The 20,000-nt window shown below is 18.0% G+C and overlaps 6 protein-coding genes across 6 annotated transcripts in view; 4 read left to right on the forward strand and 2 right to left on the reverse strand.

Moving 5' to 3' along the window:
- The window catches only part of PF3D7_0107600 (eukaryotic translation initiation factor 2-alpha kinase 2, putative), a gene marked incomplete at both ends in the record, with an annotated part of 4,788 nt that extends 383 nt beyond the window's left edge, over positions 1–4,405 (forward strand). The window contains one exon of the mRNA XM_024473428.1: positions 1–4,405. This exon is cut by the window's left edge and continues 383 nt beyond it. Coding sequence (XP_024328881.1) covers positions 1–4,405 — 4,405 coding nt within the window.
- Positions 4,406–5,167: 762 nt separating this feature from the next.
- Positions 5,168–6,508, forward strand: PF3D7_0107700 (dolichyl-diphosphooligosaccharide--protein glycosyltransferase subunit OST3/OST6, putative; the record flags this gene model as incomplete). Its single annotated transcript, XM_002808562.1, has 1 exon — positions 5,168–6,508. One exon carries the CDS (start codon positions 5,168–5,170, stop codon positions 6,506–6,508), a length of 1,341 nt encoding a protein of 446 aa, XP_002808608.1.
- An 862-nt stretch (positions 6,509–7,370) lies between these two features.
- PF3D7_0107800 (double-strand break repair protein MRE11) lies at positions 7,371–11,072 on the forward strand (the record flags this gene model as incomplete). The annotated part of the gene is made up of 1 exon (XM_024473430.1): positions 7,371–11,072. One exon carries the CDS (start codon positions 7,371–7,373, stop codon positions 11,070–11,072), a length of 3,702 nt encoding a protein of 1,233 aa, XP_024328985.1.
- A 324-nt stretch (positions 11,073–11,396) lies between these two features.
- Positions 11,397–12,224, reverse strand: PF3D7_0107900 (conserved Plasmodium protein, unknown function; the record flags this gene model as incomplete). The annotated part of the gene is made up of 1 exon (XM_001350975.2): positions 11,397–12,224. One exon carries the CDS (start codon positions 12,222–12,224, stop codon positions 11,397–11,399), a length of 828 nt encoding a protein of 275 aa, XP_001351011.2.
- A 1,206-nt stretch (positions 12,225–13,430) lies between these two features.
- Positions 13,431–14,558, reverse strand: PF3D7_0108000 (proteasome subunit beta type-3, putative; the record flags this gene model as incomplete). The annotated part of the gene is made up of 4 exons (XM_024473433.1): positions 13,431–13,479; positions 13,609–13,703; positions 13,834–14,343; positions 14,556–14,558. 4 exons carry the CDS (start codon positions 14,556–14,558, stop codon positions 13,431–13,433), a joined length of 657 nt encoding a protein of 218 aa, XP_024328882.1.
- A 1,179-nt stretch (positions 14,559–15,737) lies between these two features.
- Positions 15,738–17,708, forward strand: PF3D7_0108100 (conserved protein, unknown function; the record flags this gene model as incomplete). The annotated part of the gene is made up of 1 exon (XM_001350977.1): positions 15,738–17,708. One exon carries the CDS (start codon positions 15,738–15,740, stop codon positions 17,706–17,708), a length of 1,971 nt encoding a protein of 656 aa, XP_001351013.1.
- Positions 17,709–20,000: the final 2,292 nt, after the last annotated feature.

The following is a 20,000-nucleotide window of genomic DNA, read 5'->3' on the forward strand; positions in this document are numbered from 1 at the left end:
CAAACAAAAGAAAATTAAATCAGATAAGAAAAAAAAAAATAAGAAAAAAATAAAGAAACAAAAGTTATCCTTATTTAAAGATACTATCAAAATTATTAAGAAGAGAAAAAAAGACAAGTTAAAAAAAAAAAAAAAAATCGAATTTTTTTTTAAAAACATTCAATATTCTAGTGATACAGATGATATCAAAATTACCTTTGAAGATGCTCATCCAGAAAAAGTAAAAAATAATAATAATATAAAAGATATAAAATATATAAAAAAAAAAGTACAAAAAGATTATAAAAAGAATAATAAAAAGAATGACAAGAATAATGTGAATAAGAATAACACATATAATAACAAATACAAAGTTGTTATCAATAAAATTATTGGAAAAAAATATATAATAAATAAAATAAAAATCAATAGGAATAAAAAAATATATATATATAGACATATGTATGGACATATATATGGACATATGTATGGACATATGTATGATCTCTTTAATATAAACAAGAATTCATATTATACATATAATAATAATAATAATAATAATAACAATGATAAATTCAAATCATTAAAAGGGTTAAAAAGAAATAATCTTTTTATAAATAAAAATCAAACTATTCCTTATCCTTCTTCTTGTTATTATTATTCATCTCATACAACAAACAAATTTAAATCCTTAAACGAAAAACAGTTTACGTATGTAAGCTCCTTCTCTTCTCATATGTGGTGTACCGCCTCTCGAAGAAAAACTTTCTCGTACAATCAAAAGGATAATTATCAGGAAATAAAAAAATTAAATAAATATTATAATTACAAGTCTTCAAATTTTTTAGATAAACAAATATTAAATAAACAATCGATGTTTTATCAAAACAAAATTAACAACAAAAAAAACGATCACAACGTTGTATTAAAAACATTACAAACATTTTATGATGATACATATATATATAATTTAGAAAATGTAGACACCCAAGAAACAAAACAATATAGTAACTATAATAATATAGAAAATGTAAAAAATGTAAAAAATGTAAAAAATGTAGAAAATGTAAAAAATGTAGAAAATGTAGAAAATATAGAAGATATGAAGAAAAAAAAAAAAAACAAATTTGTTATATACAATAATATATATACTATGCAAAATATAAAATATACATCATACAAATCAAATGTATTTTTTATAGATCACGATGTTAATATTTGTAATTCTTATAGCCTACCAAATATTTTTACTTGTAAAACAAAAAATAAACATAATGCTTTCTTCTTTCCAAGACACACCAAATTTAATAACAGACCATCAAAAAATAAGAAATATAGGTTATCACAAAGAAAATATTACATCAATAATTATAAAAATAAAGGAATCAAATTTAAGCTTAAGAAAATAATCAGGAAAATGTTTCAGATGAAAAATAAGTTACGATGTGTTACTGGTACCTATATTAATAATTATAAAATTGGTAAAACAATTGTAAAAAATAATAAAAAAAATATAAAAAATAATAATAATAATAAGAAGAACAATAATAATAACACGAATAAGAAGAAATATTATTTTTACAATCAACATAGTCCTTGTATAGATATCTTTAAAAAGACCAAAAGAAGGAAGAAGAAGAAAAAAAAAAAAAAAAAAAAAAAAAAAATTACATTTATTAACCTTCTTTTTAATAATCAAATTAAATATCAAACAAAAAATTGTAAAAACAAAATAAATAATATACAATCAAGAGAATGTGCTCATAAAATATTATCATGTCATCATGTTTTTATTTTACTTTATTATATATATAAAAATAAAACATCCATTTCAGAATTATTATATGAACAATATATAAATAATATAAAAAAGAATTTTTTGATTAATAAATTAATTAATTTATATATACCCATCTATAATTATTCAGAATATTCTTTTAATATATCCTTCATATATTATATCTTATCAAATAAAAAAAGAAAACAATTCAAACCAACAAATATATTATCACCACAAGTATACTCCTATTTTTATTACTCCAACGTATTATTTGGTTCTCGTTATGTTCATCAAAAAAAAAAAATTCATAGAAACATACACAAAAGCAAACTTAGTAATATGTATGCACATTTATCCAACTTGGATTTATTTTTATGTTATAGGAATAAACATATTTACAAATATATTAAAAAAAGACAAGCTCTTTTTAATTTTTTTTTTTATAAAAGATCATATATTACTCATTATGAAAAATATTTTACCAATAAACATTTTATAAAGACACAGAAAAGTCAATTAAAACATTTCACTCGACGTCCTACTTTAAAAATGTCAGAAAATAATTACTCATCTAAAAATTATATTTTAAAAAAATGTTATATGTTTAAAATAAAAAAAAAAATTGTCAAAAATGTAAACATAAGAAGAAATAAAAATATGTGCATGTATTTATCTTATGTAATACATATTATTAAAAGTCATAACTTATGTAACAAAATAAATAAGGAATTTAATAAACAACTTACAAATAATGTATGTAAAAAAAAGGTAGCTAGACAAATAATTCTTGATATATTTTATAATAAGACACATCCAAGGCACCACATAATTAAATACACATATAATTTTTATAAGAAAAATATATGTTTATCAGGTTGTAAGAAGCGAATTTTTTTAAAAATATACTGTTTTCATAAAGGTGGTTATGTTTTTTCAAGATTGTATGGAAGAGAAATTAAAAAAAAAAAAAAAATTGAAAGAATAAGAAATATACAGGTTCAAAAACAAATGGATTATAAATCTCGACCATTCATAAATAACAAAAGATCTTCAAAAATTTCAAAACAAATCATATATTTTTCATTAAATATAATTTTGAAAAATTATATAGATTATATATTAAGGAAAAGATATTTTTTATGTTCATATGATCATAATTTAATTGAAAGAAAATGGTTAATGTATTATTTCACAAAAGTTGTATCCAAATATTTTTTAAATCCAAGAAAGGATAATAATAATAATAATATCATGTTTAATAATAATAATATCATGTTTAATAATAATAATATCATGTTTCATAATAATAATATCATGTTTCATAATAATAATATCATGTTTCATAATAATAATATCATGTTTCATAATAATAATAGCATGTTTAATAATAATAATATCATGTTTCATAATAATAATATCATGTTTCATAATAATAATATCATGTTTAATAATAATAATATCATGTTTCATAATAATTTTATTGTTAATAATTATATGGACAAGTACAAAAATATGTTCATAAAATCATGTAATGATAAAAGCATTCCCTACCAAATGCTTGCGAATTTACAAAATGAATATTATTTATCAAAAGGTAATAATAATAAAATGAATATAACAACCACTTATTTATATATGAAAATAAGGAAGATATTAAATAAATATTCTAAAAGAAATGAAGAAAAAAAAAATATTTTGAAAGGTAAATATTGTTACAACAATGGAAACTTTGCTCTATTATCATATATAAATAAGAAACATAAACATAATAAAAGATATCACCAGATTAAAGAAAAGAATGGAAATAATAAAGAGACAAAATATAAATTTAACTTATATATAAGAATGGAATATTGTAAAAGTACACTAGAAAATTATATTAACACAAGGGAAAATATGAATATTAATAGAAATTACGAAATAATACAAATGATAATATTAGGTTTATACTCTATTCACAATAATAACATTATGCATAGAGATTTGAAACCTTCGAATATTTTTATTTCCGATAACAATATTGTTAAGATAGGGGACTTTGGGTTAGCATCATATGATTATACTTATCCAAAAAATAGAAAAAGAAAAAAGAGAAAAAGAAAATCAAGTAACTTGTCATATGAATATAATATACGAAAAACTAATATATTAAATTTGCAAAAAAATAATACTCCTTTCAATATAGATAAATATAATAACAATATTATAAGGAAAAAAAAAGAAATCTTATTTAAAAATTGCTGTACTAAAAATAATATACCCACAAAAGAAATTAACAGTAATTCCTCATTTCAATATTTTACAAAAAAAAAAAAAAAAAAAAAAAATGTTCATGATCATCATACTTTAGGAATAGGAACAAAAATATATGCAGCTCCAGAACAATTAATAGGAAATAAATATACAAAAGCAGTTGATATGTTTTCACTCGGTTTAATTATAGTAGATTTATTTACTATAACAAAAACAAATATGGAAAGAATGAAAATCTTATGTAATGCTAGACATAGGATTTTACCTGACTTGTTAATAAAAAACCATCCTCAGGTAGCCAAATTGTGTCAAAATTTATTATCGCTAGATTATCATTTAAGATGGACATCAGAAGAATTATATAAGAAAAAAAAAAATATATATATATATTGATAATATTATGTGTGAATATATCTTTAAAAAGGATAAATAATAATTTTTACATTTTTGTTATATATAACACTATGGAATTTGTAAAATGGTCCACATAAATGTAAATAGAAAAAGAAAAATATATATATATATATATATATATATATATATATATATAATTATTATATATTTTTATATAATAATATATTATACATAATTTATTTTCGAACAAATTCATACACATTTCATATGTACATAGATTGAAGGGAAGTTCTTTTTATTTAATTTGTTTTAATGTTATTAATAAATATAATTTATTCAATTGAAAAAAAAAAAAAAAAAAAAAAAAAATATATATTATATATATATATATATACTTTATATACAAATTTTTCATTCGAATTAAATTTTTTTTTTTTTTTTGTATATTTAAGGGGAATAGTAATATATACACACAAATACATATATATATATATATATATACAAGAAAAGGACCAGTAATTGTGTAAAATATAATGCCAATAAATTATGCTCCATTTTACATTATATGTAAATTTATCCATAAGGGCAGACTTCTATACTTTTAATCATATATGAGGAATATACGCAAAAAAAAAAAAAAATAAAATAAAATAAATAAAAATAAAACATAATAAATATTAAATATTATTATTATTTTGGGGAATATTATTATCATCATTGGCTTTATTTTTTTTTTTTTAAAATGAGAAAATTTTGTGTGCCCAAAAAAAGAAAAAATTTATTTATGAGATATCCCCTAGAATGAGAATAAATGTATGTTTTCTTAATTTTTTTTTTTTTTTTTTTTTTTTTTTTGTTTTGTTTTTAAATACAAATGAATGTTTCCAACAAGAGGAAAAGTTAAAAAAATTAAAGAAATTATTAAATAAAAAGATTAAATTTGATATTAATGAAAAACATAAAAATGGTTATAAAAACACAAGATATTCATTTATATATATTCATGAATTAACCTTAATTGATTATGTAGATTATGTGTTGAATAAATCCTCAGAATATGATTGTATTTTATTTTATATAAATGTAGAAAGTAGTAATAATGTTTCCAAGTTGGATAGAAAAACTCTTATTTTATTAGAAATATTTAACGAAGTAGCACGACAGATCATATTTAATAATTTTGTTTTATATAATGAGAGTGAAGATGTATTATTATTAAACAAAGAAATAAGAAACGAAGATATAGAAACAAAGTATGTGAACAATAATAATAATAATAATAATAATATATACGAAACTAAGGATCATAATGATAAGCATAAAAAAAATGATTTTTTATTATTAAAGCCTGTTTTTTTTTTTTATATAAATTTTAACAAATCACATATGAATCCCATAAAACATGTACACATGATTTATAATTTACCAGAATTTGTTTATGTACATGATAAGACTTTTGATAATATAGATTACCAGCTAATAATAGATACCAAATATATGTTAGAATATTATATAAAAGATATAAAAAAAATTGATTATAACCATACAGAGATAAATAATAAGATGCTTGAAACATATTTTAAAGAATTTATTTATCTACACAATAAAGGGAATTGGAACAAAATTAATGAAAAGAATCCAGAAGAAAAAGAAAAGGTTTTTATAACATTATTAATAATTTTTCTATTTCTATTTTTATACTTATTTGTATTAATATTACAGAAATGTAATTTTCTAATTTTTTTATGTTCCTATTTTTTATACTTTATTTGTTTAAGCGGATTATTTCATTGCTTAATTAATAAATCAGAATTATATAATACAAGTAAAAATTTAGATTCTTTTTTCCATAAATATATATATCGTTCAACTAATTCACAGTATATATGTGAAGGTTTTATATTTTCATTCCTTATTCTGTTTATCACATTATTATTTTTTATATTATTAAAATTTTCAAGTAATATAAAAGAGGAGGATACATCTCTATTATTACATAAAAGTAAAAAAATAAATATCCTTTCTTTGTGTATTTTATGTGTCATATTTATGTCTTTAAAATTTATACAAGATATTAATTTATATAAAATTTATTTTTCGACTTATTATTTTTTCCCACCTCTTAAATTTTTTAGAAAGTGATAAATTTTTTTTTTTTTTTTTTTTTTTTTTTTTTTTGGGAAGGGTGGGAAACTTTATCAAAAACTTATTACACATGTAACTATTGTGATGTGTAATAATGATTCATATTACTAGGAAGGATGTTACATAAAATATATAAAAATATATATATATATATATATATATATATATATATATATATATATATATATATATATATATTTATATTTTTTTTTTTTTTTTTTTTTTTTTTTTTTTTTTTTTAATATTATTTTCCATGACTTCCCTCCCATAGTGTAGAAACATAAAATATAAAACCAAAAAAAAGTATATATGAATAATGTTTATATTAGAAGTATGTTAATATATTATTATTATATATAAAAATTTATTAAGAATAACATTTTTTATATGATTAAGAAAAGAAAAGATCCATATCTTTTAATTTTTTATTTAAATTATATAATATAAGGTTGTTAACAATATAAAGATGTGAATAGGCATATACAAAAATAAAGAGATAAATATTTAATATGTACATATATTATATATATATAAAAATATTTTCCTAACATGTATGTATCTATCAAGTTGTAAATAAAAAAAAAAAAAAAAAAAAATATATATATATATATATATATATCAATGGTATAATATATATTATATATTTATTTTTTTTTCCTCCCACCCCTTCTCCATACAAAAAAAAAAAAAAAAAAAAAAAAAATATACCATGAAATAATAATTTTGTTATTTTAAGTGTATGTTATATATATATATATATATATTATACATTATGTTTTTTTTTGTATTTATTAGGGCAGATTATTTTTTTCTTATTGCTTTATAAAAATTTTATACTTATTAAAATTATATTCCAAGCATGAAAAGTACACAAAGTAATTTGAATGATGAAGAAAAGGTTATGAATAATAATGAGAAGATTATTAAAAATTCGTATGGAGAATTATTAAGTGGATGTATAAAAAATAAGAGTAGTGATATGAACACAGGTGACGTATATCCTTGTAATGATAAAAACACAAAGATAGTATCCATAAAAAATGTATATAATAATTTGTATAAAACCAGTGATAGCTTGTTTTTTAACGAAGAAAATGAAGAGAACAGGATGGAAAATTGTATCATAAGAAATGATGGAAGGGATATGGAAAATAAATTTAGTTTATATATTAATAATGCTGAAAATAAGGATGATAATAATATGAATAATAATAAAAATGATAATATAAATGATAATATAAATGATAATATAAATGATAATATAAATGATAATATAAATGATAATATAAATGATAATATAAATGATAATATAAATAATAATATAAATGATAATATAAATAATAATATTTATCATAATCAAAATAATAATATTTATCATAATATTTATCATAATAATATTATTAATGATGGTGTTATAATAAATGAACATACTTCTCATGGTGATCGTTCATCCTTCTTAAATAATAATAAAAATTATAATATTTCGAATTACACAAACCATGGGCATAATATAAATTTAAATGAAGAAAAGAATGAAAAAGTATACATGCATAGAAATGAAAATAACGAAAAAATTCATTATTCCAATAATAAGGATTATATCGAAAAGGGTAACGAAAAAAGTGTATCATCAAAAAAGGGAGAAGAAACTTATACAAATAATTCTTATAATATACATTTAAAAAATATGGATGTAAAAAATAATGAAAGGGATATGTGTAAAACAATGGTGAATAATTCAAATATTAAAGAAAATAAGAAATATTCGAATAAAACAATACAACAAGAAGAAAACACAGAACATGAATATAACATAATAAATGAAGAAGAAGAAGAACATATAAAATTATTTAAGAACATGAATTTAGAAGAAATAAAAAATGTTCTTAGTAAAAATGATGCAAGTACATTAAAAATATTATTATGTACAGATAACCATTTAGGATATAAAGAAAATAATTCGATACAAAAAAAAGATAGCTTTAATTCTTTTGAAGAAATTTTATTTATAGCCAAAAAATTAAATGTTGATATGATATTAAACAGTGGAGATTTATTTCATAAAAATAAAGTTTCTGAATATACTCTGTTTAAATCGATGTATATCATAAGAAAATATTGTCATATTAATGAAAATGACAAGGAAATGCAACAAGATGATAATATAAATAATAATATATATCCTAATGATTTAAATAATGATGATAAATCTGTCAGCAAAGCTATTTCGGAAGATGAATTTTGTAATATGTATAATGTACAAGTCAAAGAAATAAAAAATTATAAGTACGAATATTATAAAAATGAACATACTCTTAATAATAGAAATAATATATTTGATGACACAAATGATTGTATGTCTAACAAATCGTTTATCCAAGATAAGAATGAAAATTTATATAAAGACGATGAGGATAATACTAATGGTGTAAAATTATTACAAAGGAATGATGAAATGAATAATTCGGATCATCCTGGGGAATATTTAAATTATCGGAATGGTAGTAATAAGCATTTTTATGAATATGGAAAGGAAGATAATAATGATATTAATAATAATGATGTTAATAATAATGATGTTAATAATAATGATGATAATAATGATGATAATAATGATGATGATAATATTGCTATTTTAAATATGCTAAAGAAAAATAAGGGGAAAACAACCAAGAAAAATAATAATAATAAAAAAAAAAGAGATAATAATAATAATAATAATAATAATAATAATAACATTTTTAATAGTGATAATGATGATATTATACATCACAATAGACATGATGATGATTTCCTTCCTAATAATTACAATGAACATGATAATTATAATGATGATTTCGATTTTGAAGAAAAACAAATAAAATATTACAATAAATTAAAAGAAAATAATAACGAATTCTTTAATAAACTAAAAATATGTTCAGTAAATCAAAAATTTAAAAAGTTAATACCATTTTATACGATACATGGTAATCATGATTATCCATATAGTTATGAATACATATCGCCATTAGATATATTAAATATATCTAATTTAATAAATTATATAGGTAAGAATAATTTAAATAATATTGTTGTGAAACCTATTCTTTTAAATAAATATAAAAGTAAAATATCTATATATGCAGTTGGATGGATGAAAGATGAAAGATTATATCGATCTTTTGAAAATAACGAAGTGAAATTTATTTTACCATCAGATTATAAAAATAGAATAAATATATTAGTATTACATCAGAATAGATATATAAGAAATGCATATGGAAATAATACAAAAAATTTTATAAAAGAATCTTTTATACCTAAATTTATTGATTTAGTTATATGGGGACATGAACATTTTTCTAAACCTTATTTAGAAGAAAGTATTTTAAATTCATTTTATAATATACAACTAGGATCGTCTGTTAGAACATCTATATGTCCAAATGAATACGGAGATAAATTTATAGGATTATTAGAAATAAAAAATCAAAGATTTCGATTTTTAAAAATTAATTTAGAAACAGTAAGACCTTTTGAAATGAAAGATATAAAACTAGCTGATTATGAATTAAATTTTAAATCAGAATCTGTTTTAAAAGAATTTCTACATGAACAAACACATGCAATTTTGGAAAAAATTAAAAATAATTTCTCTCATGAGATCAAAAAATATTTTTTCTTCAAACAATTATTTCATACTAAAAATAAATTAGAAACAAATACAAATAAAAAACATCAAACTGAATATAATAATATAAATATATGTACAAAAGAAATAAATTCACATTTAAATGATTACCAAGATGAAAATTTATATAAATCTCTTATTTCCATATCTAAAGAAGATATAAATAATTTTTATAATAATTTAAAAAATGAAGATTTTTATTCTAGTACATTTATACATTTTGCTTTTGCTGATCCATATGACACATTCGATTTACTAAAAATAAAAAAGGAGGTTTATGAAAAACCATTGTTAAAAATTAAAGTAGAATATGATGATGTGAATATAATTAACACACAATTGTTTGGTTCTCTTTTTATAAATAGCATAGCAAATCCGTCTGAATTTTTATCTTTCTATAGGAAAAAAATAAGACAAAGGGATATATATAATAACAACGATAATAATAATGATAATATTAATGATAATAATAATAATAATGATCATGGTAAAAACAACACGAACCATGACACATACAATAATAATTATAATAATAATAGGATAGATGAAGATGAAGGAGACAAAGATTTACATAATATGGAATATATAAATGAATATAATAAAGTATTCGATATACTATTTGACTATTGTGATATAAAAAATAAATTATTAATATTAGATGAAAATGTTATTATGGATACAATACAAAATTTTATATTAAATACAAATTCATCCTTTAATTTTAATACAAATGTAACTTCTGATTTTACATCTATTAATTCAATGGTTGATAAGTCTTTTAAAAATAAAGTAGAATCCATTGAAAAACAGATGGGAAATATGTCTGCTGAAAATATAACGGATGCTTATCTCACAGATGTATTAAAAAAAATTAAAAACACCTCATAGGAAAAAAATAAAATAAGTATTTTACATACATATTGTAGCTGTTCACATGTTTTTTTTATATAACAAATGGGTAAAGTTGATAAATAGAAAAAAAAAAAAAAAAATAAAATAAAATAAAATAAAAAAAAAAAATAATAAAAAAAAAAAATAATAAAATAATAAAATAAAAAAATAGTATATTATTTATATAATAATATACCATCTATTACACAACACATATTTATACATTAAAAAATGAACAAGGTGATCCTTTTAAAGTATCTTTCTCTCTCTCTCTCTCTATATATATATATATATATTTTTTATTTATTATTCTTTTTTTTTTTATCTTATTACGTATAACTCATTTTTCATTTTGTCGAAGTAATCAATTTTTACGTGTACATTATTACCAACATGAAAATTTCGCATGTCCTGATTTTTATCATACATCAATTTCCCAATAACTTTGGGGGCTAAATATAACAAAAGATAGTTTGGTTTAATTTGAATAACTTTAGAATTGATATATATATTGTTATTTTTAAAAGATGATACAAATTCTTCATATGTATATTTTTTAATATCTACATGTATTTTTTGATGAATTTTTTCTATATTTTTTATTTGGACTTTTATTATATTATTAATATTTAAAATATTATAAATATATTTATTCATCATACGATTATTAAAATATTCGGACGTATTTAAATAAGCCTTCCTGTCACATAAAATATCCAATTTAATTTTTTTGCTATTAATACTTAAGATCCTACCATAATATATATCGTCAATATTGTATTTTTTATAAGGATACGTTAACTCAGGTATCTGTTTATATATTACGTTGTTTTTTATTTGGGCATTATATACTTTTGGATATATGTCTCTTTCTTTTTTATGTATAGGTTCATACAAATTTTGTACTTGTTTAATATTTCTCATGTTCTTACTACTTTGTGTTTTCTTAGTATTTCTCATGTTCATAACATTCGACATTTGAATGGCGTCCCTTTTAATAATTTGACTATTCCATTTTTTTTTTTTTTTTTTATTATTATTATTATTATCGCAAGAGGTGTTTATGAATAAATTGGTTTTTCCATTGATATTAAGTGAATACGATAAATGTATAATAAAAAAAAGCAAAAGCAAAAACAAAAAAAGCATACCAAAAAAAAAAAATAATAATAAAAAAAAAAAAAATAAATAAATAAATAAATATATATATGAAATAATGTTAATATTAATAGTATTAATAATAAAAACAAAACAGGATAATAAATAAAAATGAGTATAGATATATTGAAAATTTTGTGAAATGGGAATTATAATATATATAAATAAAAATATACATATATATATATAATATATTTTATTTTTTTTACATATCTATAAAATATATTATTATAAATAAATAAAATATATATAATATATATATATATATATATATATATATATATCATATAATAGCTTATATGTACACCTTATAATTTTCCAGCATTATTTGTTCACATTTTAAAAGGAATAATTTGCCTACTTTAATAAAAAAAAAATAAAAATAAAAAATAAATATATTATATATACATACCTATTTTGTTTTATTTTATTTTATTTTATTATATTTTTTATTATTTTATTTTATTTTATTTTATTATATTTTTTATTATTTTATTTTATTTTATTTTATTTGTTATTTATATTTCTTCCTTTACAAATGAATAAATAATCAACTCCTTTATAACCTTACAACATTAATTTTTTTTTTTTTTTTTTCAAAAAAATAAAAATAAAATAAATGGAAACACATATTACGATTGTAATATTAATAAATATATATAATTACCATTAAGATGAAAAATTGTCCTACTAAATTATATATTACATATATATTTATATATATGTTGAACTCTTAAATATGTAATGTAATACATATAAAAAATATGAATCGTCGAAATTTTCTAAAATTATAAAACGTAATTTTAATATAAACAAATTAACGTTACATATAAATTTTGAAGAACAAATAGTTTATCCGTGGTATAAATATATAAATATTATAAATATATAAATATATATATATAAATATATGTATATATTTATTTATTTTGGTATAATTGTTACCTCATATATTCCTTAATATATGGTTTGAAAAATTAAATTTATAAAAGTCTTGTTCTTTTTAAAAAGTTTGTTATTTCGTAAAATAAACATGCTTATATATACATATATATAACATTCGCATTAGTAAATAAATATATTTTACTAATCAATAATAAAAAAAAAAAAAAAAAAAATATATATATATATATATATATATATATACATACATTTATATATAATATAACAAAAAAAGGATGTCATTGAATAACACATTTAATCCATTCTTGCTTTAAGCTTTTTCTTTATAATTTTTTCAGGGGTTCTACAAAAATAAAAATATACACATAATATATATATATATATATATATTTACATATTTACCTTTGTGTATGTATGTATGTTTGTGTGTGTGTTTTTTTTTTTTTTTTTTTTTTTTTAATAAAAAACTTACAAAACTAAAACTTCGGCTCCCCATCCGGAGATACAATCTCTATCCAAAGCACTTAACAAACACTGGGAAATAGTTTCAAAAAGTCCATTTTCATCCTGAAAAAATAAAATAAAATAAAATAAAATAAAATAAAATAAAAACATATATATATATATATATATATATATTTACTATTCATTATTTTCCATATATATATTATTTTTTTATATTTTATTATTCTTTTACCTGATCCTTGACATATAACGATTCACACATTCCAAAAAGCTGTTCAGATGTTACCCCGTTCACAACAAAATCTCTAGTTTCACATTTGGCTCCAATTAAATCATATGCCGTGAGATAAGGTTCATAATTAACTTTCTTTTCTCCTTCTTCATCTACATAATGTTTAAGTTTAAATCCAACAACTATAGGATTAACAAAATAAGGAGAGAATCTATTAGAATATAGTATGCTCGATAACATATTTGCAAAACATTCAACATCCATTTCTGCATCTTGCCTAACTTCATATAAATTAACACGATATCTTAATATTTCATATAACGTTTGTATATCAGTAGCTAATCCACTTAATCCTACATATACATTATTATTCATCTTGAAAATCTTACTAAATTTTGTACTAACGGTTGTAAATGTATTTGCTCCTAATCTCAAATCACATGCTATCGCGACACAATTTGATCCACTCATTCCTAAAACGCAACCACCATTATAATTATATATAGACCCCTAAATAAAAAAAAAAAAAAAAAAAATATATATATATATATATATATATTTATGTTGCTCATAGATCATATATATTAATATGTTATAATTATTCTTGATATTATTCACATAATGAATATTAATAATTACAAAAAAAAAAAAAAACCCTATTTTTTCCTTACAATTATATATATATATATATATAATTTTTTATATGTACATATATTTGTTACCATTTTGTTTTGTTTTGTTTTGTTTTGTTTTATTTTATTTATTTTTATTTGATTATTGTTTTATTTCAAGGTTGGAATAATAATTATTACTTTCTTTGGTAAAGAAACGGTAATATTATTTTATTTTCACTTTAAATTGATAAGAATAAATGGAAATCATAAAAAGTATTATTATATATTATTATATTTCTTTTTACATATATATATATATATATATATATATATATATATATATATTTTTATTTATTTATTTATATATATATATTTTTTTTTTTATTTATGTATCAATTTATTTTACTTTTTCGTAATAAAATAGAACGAAATTATTGTAATGATATATTACTTTATAAATTTATAAAAAAAATAAACGTGTACATAAAAATGAATATGTATATTATATATTTGTTTTTACTACAAAATATTATCACATAAAAAAAATATATTATATAAATATATATATGTATATATATATATATATATAATATTATTTATTGTATAAATAATAATAAAAAAACATAAAAATATTTATTTTATTTTTTATATATAATAGTATGTATACATTTTTTTTATATTTTTAAGCATACACATATAATATATATATAATAATATATATATGTATGTATGTATGTAACAATTTAATGCGTCATATATATATTATATATATATATTCATTTATTTATATTTATTTTTTTTTTTTTTTTAAGGTTTATATGAAGTTGTTCTTCTTCTTTTCTTCAGCATAACATTAATAAGGTCTTGAAGGGTCAATAATTTCTTTATTATTTATTTTTTTTTTTTTTTTTTTTCCTCAACTCCCCTCCAATTTAATGATATACAACAAAAATAAAAAATAAAAATATATATATAAATATGTACATATATATATTATATATAATTTGTTTAGTACTTTTTAATAAAAAAAAAATATATTGTACAAATAGATATGTCAATATATTCATAAGTTGAAAAAATATATTATATATATATATATATATATATATATTTTTTTTTTTTTTTTTTTTTTTTTTTTTTTTTTTTTTTTTTATATTTCTTCCAAATTTATCTTACAAAATCATTATATTATTTTGGTTGTAATTAAAAATATAAATGTACATATATGTAAAACTTTTTTGTTCTTTTGCGCTTATGCTTTAATTTTCTGGCTTTTAAAAAATTACACACATGAAATCACCCTATTTTAGAAAATACTCCGAAAGGATACTTTCTCTTTTATGTAACTACAAAAAATGGGGGACCCAAACATATGTACCATCGTACAAAAAAATGTTCAGCAGCTTAAATAATGTCATATCTAATGAGGAAGAAAATAAAAATATTCAAGATACTCATTCAATAGATTCTAACAACGAAGTGATTATTGAGAAATATAAAAATTTTATAAGAAATAAAAAACTGAAAGACATACAAGAAAAAAGTAATTTTCAAGAAAATGGACAAAGAAATCAAACTAATTTGATTCGAAATAAAAATATGAACTTAAAAAGTAACAGAATTATAGATGATATAAATGTTAATGACACCAATATAAATAGCACACAAAATACTTCATCTAATAAGGTAATGTCTTGTAAAGATGAAAAATATGTTATTCTGAAAAAACAAATCACCAACGAATTTATTCATCAAGTATTTTTGCCACATGTTGAATCTCAAATAATATATCATATAAAAACATACACTCCTGATCAAATAGTAAACATATTTCAGATATATTCATACTTGTATTATTATAATAAAAAAAAAGAAATGATAAATCAATTATTAGAATATTTAGAATATAGATTAGATTGTTTTAGTGTTCAGAATGTATTATTAATATTAGAACCTTTGTATATACTGAACCAAATAAATAATATATATATATATAGATTAATAATAAATTATCTTTATAAAATTGAAGATAAATTAAATATATATAATTATATAGGAATATCCAGAGTCTTTACAAAAATTTTAATAGACATTTACTTTAAAGAAGCACAAGAACAAAAGACTAATAATTTATTGTCTATTAAATCTATATTAAAATATTTTACAAAACAAAAATTTAAAAAAAAAATTACCCCACACGAAAGAAGTATTCCTCATATAGAATTTATTACAAAATTTATGTTAAAAGTTATCGATAAAATTGAAAAACAATTACATTTATTATCAGCCATTGAATTAACAGACTTGTTAAGTGTCATGTCTAATTATTCATATAAAAATAATTATTCGAAATATCATATTCCATTAGAATATAAAAATAATACAACTACACAAGAAACTAATCAATTATCAAGGGATATAACAAATGAATGTATTAATAATGTTATACATAGAAAGAATAAAAAATTACATATATATAATTTATCAACAAATAATTCCTACTTATTCAAAGAAAATATTATATCTTTTCTTGTTGTTGATAAAATAATACAAAAATATACAGAATTGACGACTTTACATAAAATTACTAATATGCATAATTTAATTAAATTATCTATTTATGATGATCAATATATAAAATTAATAGAAAATGATATAAACAATTATCATTATATAAATAATATACATCATAAATATTTATCCTTATTAATATGGTGTCTATTCAAATATAATATTTTACATAATTATATAAACAAATTAATACCCATAATTCAACAAAATATTTATAATTTTAATGCTAAAGGATTTGCAAGACTATCTCATGCAATTTTTGACCACAAAGATATTCTATATCAAATAGCAAATAATTTAATAAAAAATATTAATCAAATGAATATTAATGAATTTCTATGCTTTTTCTATTCTATAGTTTTACATGATTTATTACCATATCAAATGCTAAATACAAAAAATAATGTACATATGGTGAACTGTGCACATGGAAATCTTAATTCCAAGGGTATACACACAACAGGAAATGATAATATAATCAATCCATTAAACAAAAATGTAATCAATCTAAATAAAAGTGATATATTACATAAATGCTTACATTATATTGACAAGAACAAAAGACATATGAACAAAGAACAAATGGTAAAAATAGTACAGCTTTTAAAAAAAAAAAAAGATCAAAGGTATTTATATATATTGGACATGTTACCACATGAGTGGAAAGGTATGCTTCATTTGGTAAATTGAGCAAAATGAAATAAATTGGAAAATATTACTGAACGCCTTTTAAAATAATAAGTCTTCCCCCAAAAATAAAACAAAATGAAATAAAATAAAAAATAAATAAATAAATAAATAAATATATATATATATATATATATATATATATATATATTAATATGTATATATATTTATAATTGTCACTTTATGTGTAACCTTTTAAAAATGTACAATGTAATAAATTCATGTTTGATATAATTATATATGTGTTCATAAAAATAAATGAACAAAATTGACCTTTCAAAGTACCATTCGAATATATTTATTTGTAACAATATATGCAACATATATATAATTATATATATGTATATATTTATACACATTTGTATGTATTACATATATTTTATTTTGTTTGGGATTATTTCATAAACAACTGTTGAACTTTTTTTTTTTTTTTTTTTTTTTTTTAATATATGATAAAAGGAAGTGGCCAAGGCCATACTATCCTTCATTATTCAGAATTAATTATTAAATTATATATAATTGAATATGTATACATTTATATGTTATATACATTTAATATTCATGATAATAATTAAACATATATCATTTTATCTCTTTTTTTTCAAGTATGGAACAATATATATATATATATAAAAGTTATGACCTTAAAAAAAAAAAAAAAAAAATGATAGCTCTATTGAATTGTGTAGGAATAATACGAAATATGTAATACTTCACTATAAGATCTTATTTTTTATGTTTAATAAATATGAAATATGGACAAGAATATAATTATATGTTTCCACAAATATTTCGAATATATAAAATGTATTAATATATATATATATATATATTTATATATGTTTATATATTTTATCTCAACGTTGATAATTTTTTACATGTACAAGTTTGTTTTTGCATGTACTGTTCATACAAAAAAAAAAAAAAAAAAAAAAATATATATATATATATATATATAATAATATAATATAATAAAACATCAATACATACCTAAATAATATGTATATGAGTATATATATATATATTAATTATCATAAATGACTATATTCATAAAGATTGATTAAATTATATATATATAAAATATACACATGTATGAATAACATATACCCATTTTACATTCATTTATTTATATATCTCATTAAGTCCAAACCATATTTATTTCCACTCTTATTCTTTTTTTTATTATTTAGGTATCTTTGTTTCATTCAATACATTATTGGACACAATTATAAATATATATATATATATATATATATATTATTCTATAAGATATATTTTTTCAATTTAGGAAATTATAAAGATATACTTTTTTCTTTACCTTTTTCCTTTTTTTTTTTTTTTTATTTTATTTTTTCTTTCTTTTGATTAATGATAAAATGAGATTATATATAATGAATAAACATTTTTTTATTCATAAATATAAAAAAAAGAAAAAAAAAAAAAATTTGGCAGGTGTATATATTTATAGCAGCACTTGAATTTTTCGAATTAAATATGTGCAATTTGTTAATGTATGTATAAAAAAAAAAAAAAAAAAAAGGGAAAGGAAAGGAAAGGAAAAAAAAGAAACAAAGTAAAACATATTATATATATATATATATATATATATATAAGTATAAATAAAGGCGTACACATGTAAATTATATTACATATATATATATATATATATATATATAGTGTATATTATTTAACAAATTCAATAATTTTTTTTTTATGGGAAGAATTTAATATAAAAAATTAAAAATTTTCATACATTTAAAAATATAATATATATTTTTTTATGCGTCGATAACTTATATATGATTTTTTTTCTGCATATATTTTATATATATATATATATATATATATTAATTTATTTGGTAAATATATACAATATATATAGCGTATAATTTTATACTTCAAATAAATTAAATTTTGATTATTTATTTTTTTTTAATGTAACATTTGTAAATTTTGTACCTTCAATTATAAACATTATATAAATGTAATATATATAAATATATATAAATATATATATTACATATATATATGTTTAATTATTCATATATAAAATAAAATTAAAGAATTTTGATATATAAATGTTGTATTATATAAATTATATATATAATTATATTTTGTTAACACATTTACACATATATATATATATATATATATATATATATATATATATAATCTTATATATATTTTTTTTTCATTCCACAATTATTTAAATATATATATATTATATATATATATGTAGAACTCACAAAGAAGGAAAAAAAAAAAAAAAAAAGAACAGCTGAATATAAATATTCC

Source organism: Plasmodium falciparum, assembly GCF_000002765.6.
Source record: "Plasmodium falciparum 3D7 genome assembly, chromosome: 1".
NCBI classification, from domain to species: domain Eukaryota; phylum Apicomplexa; class Aconoidasida; order Haemosporida; family Plasmodiidae; genus Plasmodium; species Plasmodium falciparum.